Raw genomic sequence first — 19,784 nt, forward strand, 5'->3', positions numbered from 1 at the left:
TAGTACGTCTAAACTTTTCCCGGCTTGGTTAGCCAAGATTGTGTCGAGTAAATTTCCTGATGCTGTGGACAAGGATAAGGTTAGGGGTGAAGTAAAGAAAAATCAGGACAGGGTGAAAGCTAGGTATGACCAGAAAAATTCTACAAAAGAGCACTCTTTTCAACCAGGTGATGCCGTGCGCATCAAGTTACAGACCTTCGTGAGGAAAGGGGAAGCCTGTTGGGGGAGTCCAGTTACAGTGAGGAGAGTGTGTGCTAATGGTTGAGGGTGGTCAATGGTGGAATGTGGGTAAAGCTGTGAAGGTGAGTGACAACAGAGACTGTGGAATGAGAAGGTGTAGTAGAGCGGTGTCAGAGGGCATGGTTCAGGAACGGTTGGCGTTAAACACTAAGTTGGGAGTGCCCCAAACACTTAGAAGATCTGTTCGAGTGAAACGGGTGCCGCTCAAATTTAGGGAATCTCATGGCTGTTAGCAGGAAATCTACTTGATGTTATCTTTATATTCGCCAGGATTGTTTAGTGGTTTAATGTTTTGTTATTTTTAAATGTTAGGTTATGTTTCTCTGGTGTGGAGGTTTTGTAAAAAAAAAAAAAAGGGGAGATATTATGTTGTGTTCTTTAAGGTTTGGCACGCGGCAAGATTACACTCCATGACGAACCTATTTCGGGTGCTGCCGGCTGTCGCATTCTCCCGTGCTCTCGAGCGCGAGGGAGAACGGTTGGAGGCTGCGGAGGCCGGAGGACGTAACAGCGTCGGTCTTTGCTCCGTATTTAATTAAACTTGTTTAAAACTTCAAGACGCCTCTTACCTTTTATTACAACACATTTTTCATTGTTTTGAATGAAGTCCCACATGCCGATGCTAATCTGAGTTAGGAAGGTTTCTTTACTGGGTGATGTTGACAGTGACAAATGATTGACGACTGCTTGCTGAACTCTGCTATTAATGCTGCTGTGTTAATCTTAATTGACTTATGTTGTAGCATTCAAGCATAGGTTTTCTCAAGTTCTGATTAAATTATGTTATTGATGGTCATTAATGAACTAATTCTGTGTGGATTGAATAGAGTTTGACCTAACTTGATGACTTAGCATTGTAACCAATAGGGAAATAAAATTGATAAAACGCATAATTGAGTTGTGAATATTCATAAAATGTTGATATATTGTCTCATGCTTAATGATTCTCTTAGTGGTTGATGATTGATTACATTGATAATTGATGTTCACTGATTACTACATGGCTAGGATACTCCATGCGATCCAAAAGGTTAATCGGCCTATACACGTCCCCTTGTAAGTTTACTTACTAAGGACCAGGCGCGCTAGCCCTTTATGGGCTGTTTGTTAACAGGTGCTGAGAGGGAAAGGCTACAGCCCAAGAGGGGTCTGCGTAAAGCAGCTTGAGGAGGTGAGGCATCTATTGAGATGCAAACAGCCCTGAATGTGTGTACAAATGTAATAGTCGCTTCGCACATTCCCTTTCTGCCCCGGGCCCCAAAAATCCTAGCACTAGCTCTATCTGTAGTGCAACGTGTGGAAAAAGTAAATGCATGTCTGCGTCAGCTACTGCACGATGTACGTTAATGTATCGGCTCTCTGGTGAAGTATTATAGCCTGAGACAGCGCAAACAACTCCCTTCAAATATGGCCGCCACAAAAATGTGTACCACTAATGCGACCATCTAGTCATGAGTCACAGTTTACAGAGGCGTCTCGTGGGCCGGCGCTAACTGTTACGTCACGGATCATGCTCGGCCGGGTGTAGCAACAACTGGAGGCGTCCATGGCAGCCACGGTGGTGCTGCGCGAAGTTCTGGAGTCCAGCGTGACCCTTTCTGCTCATTCTGAGCACACAAGACTCTGATTGCGTCCTTCCTGCCAGCTTCCCTGCCCGTTGTGCCCGAGCGCAGGAGGATGCGTCCCGGCCTCCCGTTCGAGGCCGTTCTGATCGTCTCACTGGCAGGGTTGCTGTGGGCCGCCCCTCCACAGGAGAACAACCCGCAGCTGGCCGCTTCTCCCGCGAGTAGCAGCGGGGACCGCGTGGCCAGCACCCCTTCCGCTGCCACTAAAAACAGCAGCGATCCCCGCACTGGCCTGAGCGCAGCCACAGAGAAGCTGCACCCAGAGCACCGGCCTATGACCCAGAGAGCGCTGTCAGTGCTGGTGGTAGTCAGTGCTGCTGTCATCATCTTTTTCGTGATCCGGACCATCCGGTATGTCTGTAATGTAATAATAATTTCAGAAAGTGGTACACCATTTACTCTCCATATGAACAGTTCACATAGGTGAGAGCCATTGCTTGTCAAATGTTATTGGACACAAGGAAAATTGGTAATTGACATAATGGCTTACCCCGAATTGTTTTCCTTAATTCATTATAAATATGGCATTCCAGCGACTAACGCCTCTAAGCAATGATGTGCGTTTTTTGATCAACTACAATTGCTTTCCTAGATTTTGCTAAAGCGTTGACTTCTATGCGGTAACACGGTTACTTTCCTGTTATAATGAGATAGTGGCCATCTCGCTCTTAACCATCTTGGTTGGTTGTTGTCTTTTTGGGGGGGCTTTTAGTGATAACCTCATTCATTGAAGATGCTGCCATTAGACTATTCAGGCTAACATACCATATAACATGACTTGTAGATATAAAGCCCAGAACTCAAAGCAGTATCTACGATACTTTGACCCACTAGATGCCAACTCTTAAATTATTTGATAAGCTGAGTTAAAGGCTTTTTGTCAAATTATAATGTATCTAAATGTCGTTTATTTTCAAGACATTCCCTATCCTTCGTACAGAAAGGGGGTAAGGGTGAATACTGTTGTCCCTCCTTTTGTCGTGAACTTGAGTGATCACCATTAGTGCCACCATTAAGTGGGAACTCGTGGAATCCCGTTCTGGCAGCTGCCATGGTCACATTATTTATTGGAAAATATATCTTCCGATTATTTTGTTGGTACTTTATTAATAGGTATTCATTACCCAAGATGTGTCTCAGGGTCGTCAAAGTGCCTAGAGTTGTAGTTCAGTGTTTGGCCGCTGCTATTGAGAGACAACGTTAGAGGATTAAATGAGCTGCTGCCATTGTCCTCCTGGTGTGGTGTAGCTTTAAGAGAATTCTGGGTGTCTGATAGTGTTAAATGTAGCTTGGCTTGGACTTGAGTGAAATACAACTTAAGTTGTTATTTCTGTGTGGATGTACAGGTTAACAGGTACTTATGCCATCACATTTCTAAGAGCGAAATATTGCTTTCAAACCAGCAAGGCTTTAACGTATGCCTGGTGCAGTGCTGAGGACAAGTAATAAGAACCTGAGGTGCTCCTGCTCAGCTGGAGTAGCATGCAGTTACTTGGCAGAACCGTGAAAGACTGTTGCACTCCCTGGTTGCTCCGTCTGTCAAGGACCAATTTAACTGAATCGCGAGCGGTCTGTGAATGAATACCAAATACGCAGATACTGCATCAGGGTTGCACACTGTCTGATCCTGTATGTCTGGAAATCATGGGAGCTATGGTACCCAAATGATTTGGTTGGGCCCAGGTCATCTCAGCTGCTCCTTCGAGAGTAAATCTAAAGCATGTTTCATGGGATGCTGTGACTTACGGTCCGGTCCATTGAAAAGTCTTAGAAATGAACTAGCCCTCGCATTCATTACCAAAGCACGAATAAAGCAGTCAGATTTTTAATGTGTACAGGGTCAACCACCACTACCCTTTTGAATTTGTTCTCCCATGAACCCTGAAAGCAGACAAGTCCAAAAAAAGTTGAAGAAATAGTTAACATACACAGTATGCAACAATATCACTCTGCTAGGCCAGACTGATTCCTGGTGTTTTGGAATACAGTGTTTGTAATGAAACAAATACTTTGTCAAGTTAATTTGTTTGGCAAATGTCTTTCTACACCTAGCCGTGATATTCAAACAGGTTGATCTGCAAGTAATTTTCTTAGTCTTTACTATCGGGGTTTAATCCTTCAGTGAATTTACTTTACCACCATATGACATCCGATGTCATTTGTCCCTGCTCTTTGGGTGCCTCATATGTTTTCTTTCTAACGTCTACAATTGCTTGTTTAACCCCTCCAACCCCCAAAATAAATTTTCAAATAGATTAAACAGAATTAAATAAATTGCATTGCAGAGGATGACAGTCAGTACATTCACCCCTGCAGTGAATTATTATAAATTCTTCTCCAAAAAATCACCACATCAGGCATACAGTAAATGTACTAGTCAAGCAAAACCTCAGATCTATCATTACCATGTTTACAAGTGAAAGTATAGATGAAATCCTTGCTGTCACAAAACAGGCCTTCCAAACATCATTCACATCAAAAACACACCTTATCATGATGATATCATACCATCAGCAGTACCTAAAGAAATCTTTGAAGCGTTTTCTCATCTGTGCTGCCACCACTTGTCATGAATCACTAACAACTACTCAGTCGCTCCTCTGCTGCAAACAAACAACTTCAAGCCGACCCACACATTCTTTCAAACTTTAGACCTATATCCAAACTTACATGGCTGAGTGAAGCTTCTGGAGAAATGCATCTCTGTTCAGCTTAATAAGAACATTCTTTTCTCCTGTCACCTTGCCCCCTATCAAAATATATTTGAAAGGGCTGCAGGACACAGAGAGCCACCCTTAAAATCTTGGGTGACATACAGTGCAAGATGGAAGATCGTCCAGCCTGATTTCTTGTCCTGTTGAGCCGCTCATTGGCTTTCAACTTTATTGAGCATCAGAGAATGCTGCAAAACGAAGCACCTGTGGGTTTCAGAGACACTTTTCAAGTCTTAAGTTACTAATTGAAAACAATGATCAGGTTGAATAGTCTGTCATCTAAGTTGGCAGATGTTCCCTGTGGAGTGCCACAAGGTTTGATTCTCCCTCTGTCGCTTTTCAACCTGTACCTGGAGTCCTTGAGAATCCTAATGGAGAATTCTGATGTGTAAATACATCAATCTGCGGATGGCACCCAGATTTACGTGAAGATCACCTCTACTGAAGATGTATGAACCATAAATTTGTATCTTTAAAGGATTTATCACTGGATGTCTGCCAAGTTCCTCAAATGAAACCCTAATAAAAGTGAGTACATCTTCATTCAACGTTCTAGAGATGCAACACTCACGAAACTCGCACCATCAATGGAGTTTACCCAACTCTTTCCATAAAAACGAAATCTTCATGTATTTGGTTAAGTCCTCACCGTTCCATCTAAATCTATGCTGAACAAGTTGCTGCCAGAGCCCCCCTCTTTGCCAGTATTCATTAGTATAAGGACAAACGTAATTTTTCATGTGATGTTTCAACCCAGTGATGGACAGTGCAGCTGTATCTTTGCAATGCCTCTTCCTCTGCTAACGGAGGTTTATGTCATTTCAAATTTGCCTTTGTTTTCCACCAGTGTAGTACAATACATGATTATTCACTTGTTTAAGGGCAAAAGTAGTTTTTCATGTGATGTTTCAACGCAGTGACTTTAGACTACTTGTTTAATCATTAGTCCTCTCCAAATTAGAATATGGAAATGCACTTATATATAGAGTCCCTGCTTCCATCCGAAATCCCATTCCACTGTGTGGCCAGACTCCTCTTGAAAGAGACCTTCACTTGCTTTCCATTGAAGCAAGAATCCAGTTCAAAATCACATGCATCACATAAAACTACGCTTCAGCTAAAAAAACTGACAGCTGTCTTCCATTAAAAGACCCAGTAGCCACAAAATCTTGAGAAGCTTTTATAACCTAATTTGTGAATCCAAATGCTATAACACATATACTTTATGCAAAGCAGCTTCTGCCATATCAAACTATTTACCTCTTAACATCACACTCTCCAAATCCCCTTTAATCTTCTGAAACAAAACTAACAGGCATTTGCAATGCAATAGGTCTCGCATTTAATTGAGTTGGAGCCATTGGCATTGTAAATGCATAACTGGACTTCTTTGCCACATTAATTGGTTAATCCTGCCGCATAGTTTGGTCCTTTTTGCCACATAATTCCAGTGGCCCTGCAAATAACTAAAGGGCTAGTAGGCTTACTGGAATATTTTTTTTAAACAAGGCCCTTAAAACAGAAATATTCTGAGATAATGTTAAGGAAGCTAACCATTTGTTTATTTGCACTAAACAATGTGAGTAACTTCAAAAACCCAGATAAAGTAAAAGAGAACCCAGAAATCCAACGTTCTGTGCAATAAGTGGAAGCATCCATAGTTTTCAAGATATTTTTTGTTGATGTAAAGATGACTTTAAGAATGAAAGCGCATTTCCGTTAGTGGGTTACGAGATTCTCGAGTAGATGGCACAGGGAGGTTAGAGGTTTAATCTCAAAAGTCTCAGATTGCTCATAGAAACCATGAATGATTCTCAGAAAAATATCAGGCTCCAGTGGGTTTAAAATGTTTCATTAAGTCAACCTAACGCTGAGGAAAAAAGTACGACTGCTTTATATATTATGTTGAACGTGTGTACTTATGGAAACGTCTGCACAGAACAGAGGCATACAGAGCACTCTTGTAAAAGTGGTTACAACACTAATAAACGTCACGTTGTTAACTCTCGCTGGCCGGGGTACGGTTGTAATTAAAATGCAGAAACCTACCAAAAATTAAATATTGTTTTAGTGATTGCAAGATCCACGCACATAACTGTAATGCATGCAGAAGAGATGGGGAAGAACCAGTGAGGTGAAAGAAATCTATTCCCCGGAGTAATTCCATGGGCGTCACACATTGCCAGCTGGGGTCCAAAAGCTCCCAGAGCTGGTCAGTCACAGTATCCGTAGCAGTAGGAATGGATTTGTCCTGTCAGCAGTGAGATGCCCGGGTTGCAGACTGGCATGCTTCCGGGCAAGCAACACTTGATTCTCTACAGTTGCAGGCGCTCAACTTTCCCAATAGGAGCTCAAAGTACAGTGGGACTGCACTCCTACTGTTGTGCAACATCCCTGGCTTGAGTCCAACCTGTAGCCGGTCAGCACGCTTTTGATCACCTCAAAGATCAGGAAGGAACTAATTCCGTATGATGCGGCTGCAAAGAGCTTCAGAAATAAGGTCACCGTTTTGTCCGCCATCCCCAAACCCTCATCCCTGTATGCTGAGGATTTTCCAGCGTCTCACCTTTAACAAGCTCATGCTGATATCTGCGAACTTCCGCCATGGCCTGAGGAATGTAATGAGAGTTGTGCATGCACAGAGCTTGCCCTGAGAGAGGAGAGGGAGGGTGCCATGCAGCTCAAGCTTGGCAGGCTGCAGCCGTTCAACTCCCAATTCTGTGTATCTGCCATATCTGAAAGGACAGCAGGATACTTAATAGTCGAATACACTAGGATGCAATACAATGTACACAGCTAAAGTTACATTTACCAATTTATTTATAAGGTTTCAGCTGTTTTCATGATTTCGAAAATGTGTTCAGTGTTTTTCTGAATTAGGAAATGTTAACAATATTACACAGTATATCGTGGCTGTATACAGAATATTACATTGTTACAAGAAATGGATGATTGTAGTGTTTTTAACGTGAGTTACTTTTAAAACGGTATTTTTTCTTGTAATTTTTAAATATCTCTTGTAGTCTACGGGATCGCTTGCTTTTTCGAAAGGCAGGTACGACTGGTTTCATATGCGGAGGGTAGATAAACAAGTATTCAGAATGCAATAGTCTCGTGTTTGCTCGAGTTAGAGCTCTTAGCATTGTAAAATACTGACTGGACTTTTCTTGCCACACAGACCAAAAATAACAAGAGGAAGAGAGCGAGCGCAAGCTGGCCCTGGAAAAGCCCCCCACTGCTCTTGGTTTATGTTTACAGAGGGAGCTGGTGGGGAGGAGGGGCTGATTATACACCCACAGTGAAACACAAACAGGCCAATACTGAAAGAAAAAGTCCCCTTCAGAAGAGATAAACAGGACATATCGTACTTACACAGTACTTTGTGCTGCTCCCAAAGTGAAAAAAGGCAGGACAAAGAGGCAGAACTGACCACTAGCAAGCAAGGATTTTTGAAGGACACTGCCACTAACAAATCAAAACGCTGGAACTCACTCTATTGTATACTTCAGTATACAGCAAGCCGAACGCTAATGCTCGACCTAAAAACATTCTTTAATATTTTTACAACTGAACTAAATCTGTTTGATGAACCACTTATGAGTTGGACAATTTCCTTTTACTCTCTTTTCCTCAGAGTATCTTTCTTGCTCTCTCTCTATGTCTCTTTCATCTTCCCCCTCCTCAAACTACCATAACTCTTCCTACCATAAATCTCTCTTCTTCAAACTTCTCTCTCCTAATTAACTACGCTGTCCCAATGACCTCCAGCTCATTTCTTGCTTCTTCTCTCCGGTGCTATTATACCTTTTGTCTTGCACACTCTACTTTCAAACTTCTTTTACTCCTCTACCTCTTGTTTTAATTTCTCAGTTGCACTCTGTGGTGTGGAATTTAATAAAATTACTACCTGTCCGTGGGACAGGTTGCTTCGTAAATCTACTTGTCCTGTAAAAAATCTTCTTGTCCCTTTGGTGCCATGTAGTGCAGCAGCGAATTATGGCCGCAATCTCATTATGTAAGAACTCTGATAACAGCTTCTTTGATTATGCCAGGCTAATACTATAGTAGGTTTTGAATACTTGCAATTTCAATCCCTATTATAGCAATTTCCTTATTTTGCCACCTTTCCACAGATCTACATACTGGGGCTGGAGGAAGCAGTAAGCAATAGTTCCAGGGCTGGAATGCCTTTGAGTCTGAAAACCTATTACCTTGCATGTTTTAAGGATTTTCATCACCTCTTCTCTAATCTTTTCCGATAGTGAGAAAGGTTGAAAATTTACTCCTGACAGTGGCCGAAGTAGAAGTTCCTTCAGGGTTGGGAAAAGTGGTTGGAGGGAAAGTGAACCTGTAAACGCTCAATAGATTTTCACATGAGGAAATCTACACATGCATATTTGCTCGTGCTAAAATACAGTTCACAAATATTTTCAAGGAATATTATCTCTTGTTCTACTTCTATAAGTTCCTGTGAATTAATTGAAGCCACTAATTCAAAGACCTCTACCATGGGTGTGCTTTGGTGACTTTCTTTAAGAACTGGGTCCCTAATTAGGTCTGGCGTTAACAAAGACATTTGGTTTTCAATAAACTTCTATTTCTCTCTCTCTGTCTATCAGTTGGCTTTACTGTAAGTGATCGTATTCTGCTCTTCCCAAAGGAGCATATTGGCCCACAAAAACTGTGAGTGATCGTATTCTGCTCTTCCACAAGGAGCATATTGGCACACAAAGTAGTTTTGTTTAGTGCCAGAAACTACTGTGGCAATCAGTGGCATAACAATAGTGTTGGGGGGAGGGGTGTTGGCCTGCAAAGAACATGGAGGGCATTCTCCAGACTCGCTAAGGGCAAGTGATGTACTGAGGGGGCCACTTGGAGTGGAGCTGCAGGGTATTTGTTACGCCACTCTTAGCAATGTGTGCTTTTTGAGACCCCAATTTTTGTCCCCTTTTTTCCAGTGTTTATTACAATGGTGAGGGCCTGGTAGCTCCTACAACAATACAGTGTTACAAAAGCTATGTCAAAACAAGACACATATTGACGAAATCAAAAGACTTACAAAAACTGTATGATCGGTTAGCTGTGCCAGTGCTTGCTTATTTTTATGCTTCCCATAATCTTGTTGAAAATGGTTACACTGATTTTCCATTAGGAATATTTTTTGAAAATACTAGCATGCATTAGCACATTTTACTAAATGACGATTTAAAGCAATAGCACCTAAAATTTCACAGTAGCAAAACATTTTATTTCATACTTGCATTTTTTCTGAATATGTTAAATTGAAAGCAAAGAATCATCACTCTTGCTTACATGCTCCTGCAAACATTTCCATCTAAACAGAGATCATTCTGGGAGCATTATTCTTGGCCTCATATTAAACCTTTCAAACGTGTGTACCCTTTTTTTCTTTTTTTTTTTTACTGTAGTCATTATTGTAGTGTGACCTTAAAATGTTTATGTACAGTGCTCACGCTAATAATGAAGACTTTTTTATTAATGAACCATCAATACAAGTTCGAACAGCATTGACATAAGGACACATATATTACCTCAACTGCAGGCAGTTCCGTAAACTGGTAGCCAAAGAGTTTGTGTTGCAGGGGGTTGGACCTACTTGTTCCAAGGACAAAATAAACATGAAAACTTGTTGACCTTGATGCCAAGCAATATGTCCTGGTGGGATAGGATTTCCACATCCCTGCACCCTGTTTCTTGTTTATAGCCATTTTGAAGCATTGTTCTGTTTCATAATGGGAGGCTTTCTTCACTTAGTTGAATGTACACCGTGTTGACAAACACTGGTTGAGTGTGCTTTGTTTGAATCTTAAAATAAATGTAATTAAAGTTAGTAGCATAATATAAATTTTATTAACATAGCATCTAAGCCTGCATTTCTGCATTTTCACCACAATGAGTAATGCTATTTTCCTAAGTCTTATTTCTTATTAGCTTGAGATATATTAAGAATTATACTTGCAGCTTCCATTTAACCCATAAAAGAACTGTTTTCAGTGGGATGTACATCTTGAGGTATCAAGTTAAAATATGATTCTGATATTCAGTACAACGGAGATTCTGGTCTTCTCACCAAACCAATTACACATGTCCGAAATTGTGTATGTAAATGCTGAAACAGGGAATTGAACATAGCCCACTTTTTAAGTGACACAGTGTTATGCTTGGCCTGTGGCCCATAGGCAACTGAGATATATTTGCAAAGGCTGCAATAATAAAAACATGGTCTTTTTATGTATACTAGCAGTCAAGTCTTGTTTTATTCCTCTACCCTGTTACCAGTGTAATATACATGAGAGTGAATAGCCTCACCTTTGCAACACAGGACACAAAGGGTATAGAGTTTTTTTTATATGTTGACAGAAGTATAGTGTTTTTACCTCACATTTGGCATACAGTTTATCTGCTACACATTATGCCTTCCACTCGTTGATGGGATCTAGGCTTCTGCCTGTATCTGCAGCTGGAAATCCTTTTCTACAGGACCAGAGATAAGTGGTTTGGTATAGACAAGAGCCACCTGTAAAGAGAGTTACCTTCTGTGACTCAAAGCCATGCTTTGTGATTTTTATTTTATTTTATTTATTTCAGCCTTTCTGTACATATAACATTTATGTGGCAGTCTCACCAGATTATTTATACATATTGTCTTTACAAAGTTACATGTTTTTAGTAGATTAGAGTACAGATGTCAAAGCAAGTAGGTTCTAAAATTAACTCATCCAAATATGGTATATCTACGGTGGTCATTATGAGTTTGGCGGTCCTGCCCCGCCACGCCGGCGGTGGCGGTCAGACCGCCAACAGCTTGGCGGGGCAGGACCACCAAATTATGATTGTAGTGGTGAACTGGCTGCTTCACAGCCAGTTCACAGCGTGTACCGCCTGGGCAGTGGGACTGCCTAGCCGAAGGTTGACCACCTTCGACCCGGCAGTCACCGCCCGCGGTATTATGAGTGTCCTTTCCGCCAGGGATTCCATGGTGGCAGCCCCGCCACAAAATCCCTGCCTGAAAGGATACTGGCGACAGGAATTACAATTCCTGTCACCACAACAGGACTCCCCAACCCCCCGATCCATGCACACACCATACTTGCATCCATCCACGTTCACTCATTCATACACACATGGCCACGACACACTCCCCGCATACTCATTCACACAAGCACACAGACACTTGCAGACACACAAACGTACACAACACCCCCTTCCCCTCTCCATTCACGCACACAACACTAAACATCTCCCCCCACCCCTACACACACACACACACACACACAACACCTCCCTTCCCTGTCAGGCGATCACCTTACCTGGTGGTTGCGGTGGTCGTCCAGGAGGGAACAGGGCCCATGGTGCTTGCTGCAGCGCCCTGCCAACACAACACCGCCACGCCGTTTACAGTGATGCAATATGGCAGGCGGTGTTGTGGTGACATGATGGGGCGGTGGAGCAACCTCCACTAGACCACTGACCTCCAGTATGGCTGCTGGCGGCTTTCTGCCCAAAGTGTGGCAAAGAGCAGTCAGCAGTCATAATATGGCGGTCTTCAGACTGCCAACACTGGCAGTCATATGTCGAGTGTGACTTAGGCGGTCTACGGAATGGACTGCCAAAATCAAAATGAGGGCCTATATGTGTGGGCCTAGATAATTAGTTGAAGGCTTAGCAGGCTTACTAGAGGTATTTAGTAATTGGATAGGAGAACTATAATTCTTCTCTTAAATGAGTAGTATGAAGGGGCCGTTTCTCGATCCTAGAGAAATTGTATTCCAGCTCATTGTTTCTGCCTCATTATATAGGTGTTTCTTTCAGAATTTTGGAATTTCAACCATCTGTCCTTGTTTGTTTCTGTTTTCCCCTAGAATATATTGTTCCGTGCTGAGTTTTAGAAAGACAATGATTAAGGCTGATTCATTGCCCAATCTGAGATAACTAATGATGAGACTGTTGGTCGCAGATTTCGTGCAGAGATCAGATATTTAAGGTTGCAAATGGTGCATGATTTTAAACAATTTTTTTGCCATGTTGCTAACATGATTAGTTATTTAGACTTTGCTGCAAGAATGAAAGCCATGTACTTGACTATGTTTAATTGGGGTATCAGGAGAACATTCCAATCTTACTTGCCAGGTAACACCATATCTAATTAAGGGAGTTACCATAAATTACCATTTAATTTTTTTAGAGTATATCGGGAAGAGCCTTAGGATTGACCATTGCAGAGGTTGCTGTAAGGTGAGGGAAAATTATAATGCAGGACTGTCCTTTGCTTCAAATCTTTACAGGATTGACAATAACTAGGTCACCATTTCCATGATACACCCTACTCCGATGCTTGATTGGTTGAGCATAGTAGCCATGGTTTCTTAATTTTTGTGTTTTAGATGTTTAGTGACCATGCTGTCCAATGTCTAGCCAAGGAACATTTGGTGAATTACAGGTTAGAACCTGTTGAGCTCTTTGGTGTCTGCTGATGGCATTCTTTGGTCAGGTTTTGAATTGTCCCGTTCTAAGCAGTTGAGAAACATTCCCTCTTCCAGGGAGCACTTTGGTACAGTAGGGATCAATGTGAGTTGACATGTTCTTGGTTATGGAGCTAATATGCTAGTATAAGTTCTTTGCTGTGAGACGATGGCTGTAGTTTAAAAAAATATATGTATTTTAATTAAGAAGTGTTTAAGGAGTCCCATTTGGTTCTATTTTTCCTACATCACTTTGAGTTAGAGGCATCATATTGCACCACTGGGATAATTTGTTTGAATCTTTTGCGTTTTACAAAGAGGAATTTGTGCAAATTGATCACGTTTAGATTCATACATATTAAGTTTGGTAAACTGAGTGGCTTACAGATTCTTTTAAATATGTTAAAGTTTGTATCTATATTTCTCTTAAACTAAACCTTTCTGGAAAAAGGAAGCCTTAGCATTTTTATATATTTTTTTTCTGGTTTTAGAAAGTTTAAATTGGGTATAGATTTGCTTTGTCTACAAACACTTTACATTTTTCTCACAGATTTCTACATTAAAGGCTTCAGTGGGACACTAGCTATGTTTTTGCCCAAGGCTTCATAATCGATGGAACGTAGGTTTCTGCAGTTCACAAGGCAATGTTTTGGTTGTCCTTTTGTTGTAGAGTGGAAGAAAGATATTGCCAAGAAGATATTAAGATGATCTGACAATTCGGCTAAGACGTGGTCCTTGATAATAATCAGTCCTTTCTCAGTGATGATCAAATCTAGTGTGTGGGGCCTTTGTTGTTGGTGTGTGCGTGGCATAATAAATTATGTGAGATATCTTTCCTTGCTTAAGGGACTTTGTAAGTGATTTTAAAATGAACAAAGTGTGTTTATTTAACACGAATAGATCAAAAATAATGTGATCTAGGTTTTAAATTGTAGAGGCCCAGCCATACCTCAAATTAACTTTCAGTTGTTGTGCAGTGTACATTTTATGATTTCACGTTTCTCTGTGCAGCTCAAATGAAAATGTTTCTTTCAGTGTTTTGCAAAATCCTCTTAATTGAAGCAGCTTTAAGGTCATGTCCCTCTTGCATCTCAAAACATATTCTTCATTGTGCTTCTTATATTCTTGGAGGAAGAAGCAGAGCGCAGATACATCTTTATAATGCCTCTTCCTCTGCTGACGGAGGTTTATGTCATTTTTAATTTGCTTTTGTTTTCCACCAGTGTAGTACAATACATCAGTGGTTCCCAAACTGTGGTCTGGGGACCCCTGGGGGTCAGAAAAGCCTCCTCGGGGGGTCCGCGACTCTTTGAAAATTAAATCATATCAACAGATTAGGTCCACAGCTTTCAGTAATGACTCATTGGGGGTTTCCGTATACCAATAATGATTCAGTGGGGTCCCCGGGATCCAGTAATGATAAAGTGGGGGGCCACAGAAGTCAAAAGGTTAGGAAACATTGCAATACATGATTATTCATTGGTATACGAGCAAAAGTAATTTTTCATGTGATGTTTTCTATTTTGCCATTGGATATTGTCAAATGTTTCACACTATGGTGACCGTGTGATTCCTCTGTTTGAAAACTTGGGAAAGTTTCTTTTAAGCTTTGCCTTGTATGTAAAAAGTAGAATCCACATTAGTCTGTTTAATAACTCAATACGAAAAATTTCAGGATTTCTCTTTCTGTGACAGTTTGCTCTTTAACTCATTATTTTCTTGTGCTAGACCGTATTTGGTTCTGATTGTTAATTACAATGAAGTATCTGTTACCATATGCTAATTTTCATTTTTTTTCATTTTTAATTTGAACTGACTATTTTCACCTTCTGTAATGATTTAACATTTTTAATAAACCTTCAAAGATTTGAATTTGAATCTTGTCTGGTGTAGGTGATTTAACTTGGTTTCTCTGTTCTGAGGTCATCATACTTTGAGTCCACACAAGGACTCCACACAAGCACCTCGATCGCAAAAATGAGAGCTTAAGAATAATAAGTTAGTGTCAACGCTTGGGAGACAAGAGTACCCAAAAACGCAAGAGGTTTTGAGGATGTTTGTGTCCCCACAGTAGATATTATAATATCCCAAAAGGATGTTTGATGTTGAAGAATAGACTATGTACTCAATGGATTCTTCCAGAAATTAAATATTTTGTACAGTGTGAAGTAGATACCACTGCAGAAGAAAGGAGTTTTGTTATTTTGTCTGATTTCATCTTCAAGACACTGATGCCCTCATTACAAGTGTGGTGGTCTGAAGACTACCACACTCGCGATAGCGGTCGAACCTCCACAGACAGGGCGGTCTGACCACCCTACTATGACCGTGGCATTTGGGTCACGGTCCGACCACCAGTTTGCTGCCTGTCGACGTCTTGGCGGTCGCAATCCGCCAGGGCAGCACTGCAAGCAGCGCTGCCCTGGGGATTACGAGTCCCCTTTCCGCCAGCCTTTGCAATGTCCTGCAAATGCTAGCAGAAAGGGGACATCAGAGGTCCCCGTGGACTGCCCTGTCACGCATTTTACTGTCCGAATTACAAGCAGTGAAATGTGAGACAGGTGCTCTAGCACCCGACGCACCACAACATTGCCACCAGCTTGATTACTAGCCGGCGTCAATGTTGTGGTGAGTTTTCTCCTGAGCCAGCGGGCGGAAACACTGTTTTTGCCCCCTGACACAGGGGAAAACTCCCGCTAGGGCAGCCAGCATACCGCCAGAACTGGCGGTATGCTGGCTGCAGTGGCTTCAGCGTCTTCAATAAACACCACCAGAGCCGTAATGAGGGCTTGAATGTTTTGGAAAGTGAGATTGCACACTACCTTGCATTTCAGTTATTCTCTAATGGTGCTTTCCCTTCCCTGTTTTGTTTTTCTGTCCATGCACATACTAGACTAACCCTGGGAAAGCTTGTGGTGAGCAGATATCATGGTGGAGTGTTTTTGGTTGTGACAGAAAGGTGCCTCAATACCGGGGGCAGCTGCAGGAAACCTGGCCTAGGAGCCCAACATGGAAAGCAAAGGACCTTGTAACTGCTTTCAGGGTGATGTTGGGCAGAAGGGGGCAGACAGACCGTACAGTTTCTGTGGAGGAATTCATTAATAAACTTGAAGATAGTTATGAAAATGGAGATAAGAAAAGGCAAGATCCGATGAAACATGAACATTGTCTGGCATCACCTGCTTCCAAGTTTTTATCTGCCCTTCTAGAAGAAATTTCACAAAGGTAGATTATGCTGCCCTCTACCATTTCTTAATAATATTACCTTGCAGGGGTAACCCTAATGCTCCACTTGCTTTTAAGGGCACTGAAATGTGCATCGGAGGAAGCTGGTACTCTCCTATGATTCTGGCATATTTAAGCGCACGCACTTGTGGGAAGCTTATATATGGAGTGTTTAGGCGGCTTTGAAATTTTGAGAAAGGCTGGTAGCTGAACTCCAACTTCGACCAGCATCTCCTGTAAATAGAAGCAGCTCGCAAAGTACCTGTCTACACTTCCCCGATTCAACCAGTCGCAAAAGCGCAGCCTGGTAGTGTCTCTTCTGCTATGAGGAAATGACATTGTGCTTGGTGAGCTTCTGAAATGTTGGATGATTTTGTTCTAATAACAGGCCTCTAAAAATCTACTCGACCACTAGCTATGTCGAGTAATATTTTATCAGGTCGAACTATTTTTAGGACCTACTCACCCCTTCTGGTGCTTTGACAAAGAACAGTTTTTTTTTTTTTTTTGTAAGGTGACCTGTCTGACCTGCTGTAAAAACTTTGAAATGAAAGGCAGTGTGGGTTTTTCAAAACACACATTTAAATAACTACTTCATCTGTGCAAACATTTAAAAAAAACATGTCAGTAGCTGTGAAAGACTGATCTGAGCTGATCGAGCTGCAGATGAAGATTGATGATGCAGAAAATAGGTCACGGCGCTCTAATGTAAGATTCGTGGGCGTACCCGAATACCCAATCGTTAGTCTCCCTAGTAAAGGATCTTATTCTTAAACAATATATTCTGAGGCTGAAGCACAAACGTGAGACTTAACAATCATACATGCTCATTGCGTGCCTGCTGTGAAGCCCCCCAATGCGAAATACCCTCGGACAATTGTTGCAAATTTCAGAGATTTCCGAATCAAGGAGCGTATCGGAGATAAAGTACATCCGACTCCTAAGAACTATTCTCTGATATGCCAATATTTGCTGCACGGCGTCAAAGAATTTTAATAAATGGCACACTTTTTCCAAAACCTCAGCATCCCAGCTGGCATCACCCATCAGTTGAAGCTGAAAGTGCTATATAAGGGGCAAACACATATTTTGCAGGCTGTGGACCAGCCCTGAGACTTTTTACAGTTTTTACAGCGAGAGGGGGAGGGCAGGGAGGAGTCAGTGAAATAAGAGTATGAAATGATTTAATCTCAGCTTGCTCGGCTGGCCTTGCTTAGTTTTGTAGTACAAGAACTGTCATCAGCAGTCCCAACAGTCTTTGGGCACCATGTCAAAGCGCCAGGATTTTGGGAAGGGAGAACGGAGGGGGATCAGTGAGAAGCGAGGGGTGCATGGAAGAAAGGAAGGGGGGGGGGAACTCTCCCAGGAACCCTACGTGGGGAGGGCTTCAGGGTTGGGAAGAGTTCAGGGGGGTGTAACAAGGGTGGGTGGAGGAGTAATTGAAATGATGATAATCAGAAAAATAAATACTATAGAAATTCAATCCACATTGCTATACCAAAAAAGATGCTGGGAGTCAAGGTGCACCTTTGGGGTGGAGTTGGTACAAGCAGGGATTTTGATGGGGAATGGGTGGAGGGAAGAAGCCAGCAGTATTACGTTCAGAGCATAAAAAAGCATAAAATGGCAGGTATTTGAGTAGCTTCATGTAATGCTAATGGCATCAATAGTGAGAGCAAATTTAGATCTATTCTATCTTGACTTAAATCATTGGATTCCTAGATAATTTTGCTACAAGAGACTCATTTGAAATCTGGAAGCTAAGCTGCCTAAGTAGTAATCACAGGCATATTTTGGGTCGGCAAACGCGGCGGTCAGGGTAGTCCCCGTTCTACTGACACAAAAGTTTGTCGATTAGGTGACGCATGTGATGCAGGATCCCAATGCTGGACGGATGTTGGTTAGTTTAAAGGCCCAGAATTTAGTAGCAGACATAGTAGGCTTTTTTGGTCCTTTTGAGGATGAGACAACTCCACTAGTGGAGGTTTATAATATCTTGGTCCCACATATGGGACTGGTTTTGAAAGGGAGGGGGGACTTTAATCTCATTCAGCAGATAAGTGATGACCGTTCCCCTCTGAATAAATGTCAGAAGAAGCCTAAATTAGCACTGACTAACCTGGTACAAGACTTTGCCCTGCTAGATCCTTGGAGAGTTGACCATCCCACAGCACGGGGTTTACATGCTTTTCTGAGTGATTTTAAGTCTGGTTTGCATATTGATTATTTCTTAATATCATATAATTGGAAGAGAGCAGGCTCATGTATACTCTTGAACCTGTTCTCCAATTATTCTGTTCCATTTGCAGACCTGCAAGTGACCAACTCCCCGAAGCAAAGGCTTCATTGGTCCCTAGACAGATCGCTTTTGACACAAGAGGCCTGGGTTGTTGCCATGCTTGCCACATTAACTGAGTCCTTTCAGAGGAAGGTAGGAACAACTGTGATTCAGTCAGTTTGGGGGAGGGCATGTAAATCCTTTATACGTGGTGAAGTTATCTCCTTAACAGCTCGAATACATAAAGCCAGGCGCAAGGAAATCTTTACCCTGCGACAAGAAATAGAACATGCCAGAATGGCCTATCTCAGTCTACATAGCTAATCTGTCGGCAGCGAATCGGCACCTGAACGATTTCTTTATCTCCAGGGAAGTAATAAATCAGGGATCCTGCTTTCAAAACATCTATGTAGAGAGTGAGCATGTAGGACGCTTTTTCGCCCAGCCAACAAAGAAGAAATTCAATAAGGGAGCTATTACAAGAGATTCTAGATGTGGAGTCGTACAGCATCATGTGAGACCCAGATCAGATAAGTACGGTGTTTTAGATCATTATTCAGAATTACATACCCTTAGTTGTAAACCTCCTCCTAGTGTGATTAAATCCTTCTTAATATCTATCAAACTCCCCTTTTTGGAGGTTGAACTGTGTAAAAGGATTGTAATGACAGAAATTAGGGAAGCAGTTAAACGTCTCAGAAATGCTAAAGCATGTGGGAGCAATGGCTTGCCATCGATCGGAATTTTATAAGAGATTTTCTACACAGTTAGTAGATTATTTTTTTTTTTTTTTTTTTAGCAGTAGTACTATTCAGTGAGTTTACTGAGTCAGTGATTTGTCAGTTTTCTAAAAAAAAAGACGAGCCTTCAGGACTGCCAGGCTTGGACCAACCTATAAGCCTCTTAAATCAGACTATAAACTCTTTACCAAAATTATAACTCTAAGGCTGGCTCTTACTGTATCATCAGTGGTGCATGGCGATCAAAATGGCTTTCTATCGGGAAGATCCATGTCAGACAATACAAACTACCCTGTGCAGGCAATGGACTACTACTCGACCAACAACATAGCAGCAGTAATAATTATGCTAGACGTCGAGAAGGTTTTTGACCGTGTTCAGGGGGAAGTCTTACTTGCGATCCTTTGGGTTTCCCTCATAATTTAAAGCAATGCTTTGTAACTTATACGCTAAGGCGGAGGCAAAGATCATGCTAAATT

At 41.8% G+C, this 19,784-nt stretch overlaps 1 protein-coding gene across 1 annotated transcript in view; it reads left to right on the forward strand.

Annotated features, from left to right (window-relative positions):
- The first annotated feature begins 1,750 nt into the window (after positions 1-1,750).
- Positions 1,751-19,784, forward strand: part of FAM174A (family with sequence similarity 174 member A) — a 71,484-nt gene continuing 53,450 nt past the window's right edge. The window contains exon 1 of the mRNA XM_069226009.1: positions 1,751-2,216. Coding sequence (XP_069082110.1) covers positions 1,918-2,216 — 299 coding nt within the window. The 5' untranslated portion in view covers positions 1,751-1,917. The remainder of the gene's footprint in view (positions 2,217-19,784) is intronic.

The sequence above is a fragment of the Pleurodeles waltl genome, chromosome 1_1 (genome assembly GCF_031143425.1).
Source record: "Pleurodeles waltl isolate 20211129_DDA chromosome 1_1, aPleWal1.hap1.20221129, whole genome shotgun sequence".
In the NCBI taxonomy this organism is placed as follows: domain Eukaryota; kingdom Metazoa; phylum Chordata; class Amphibia; order Caudata; family Salamandridae; genus Pleurodeles; species Pleurodeles waltl.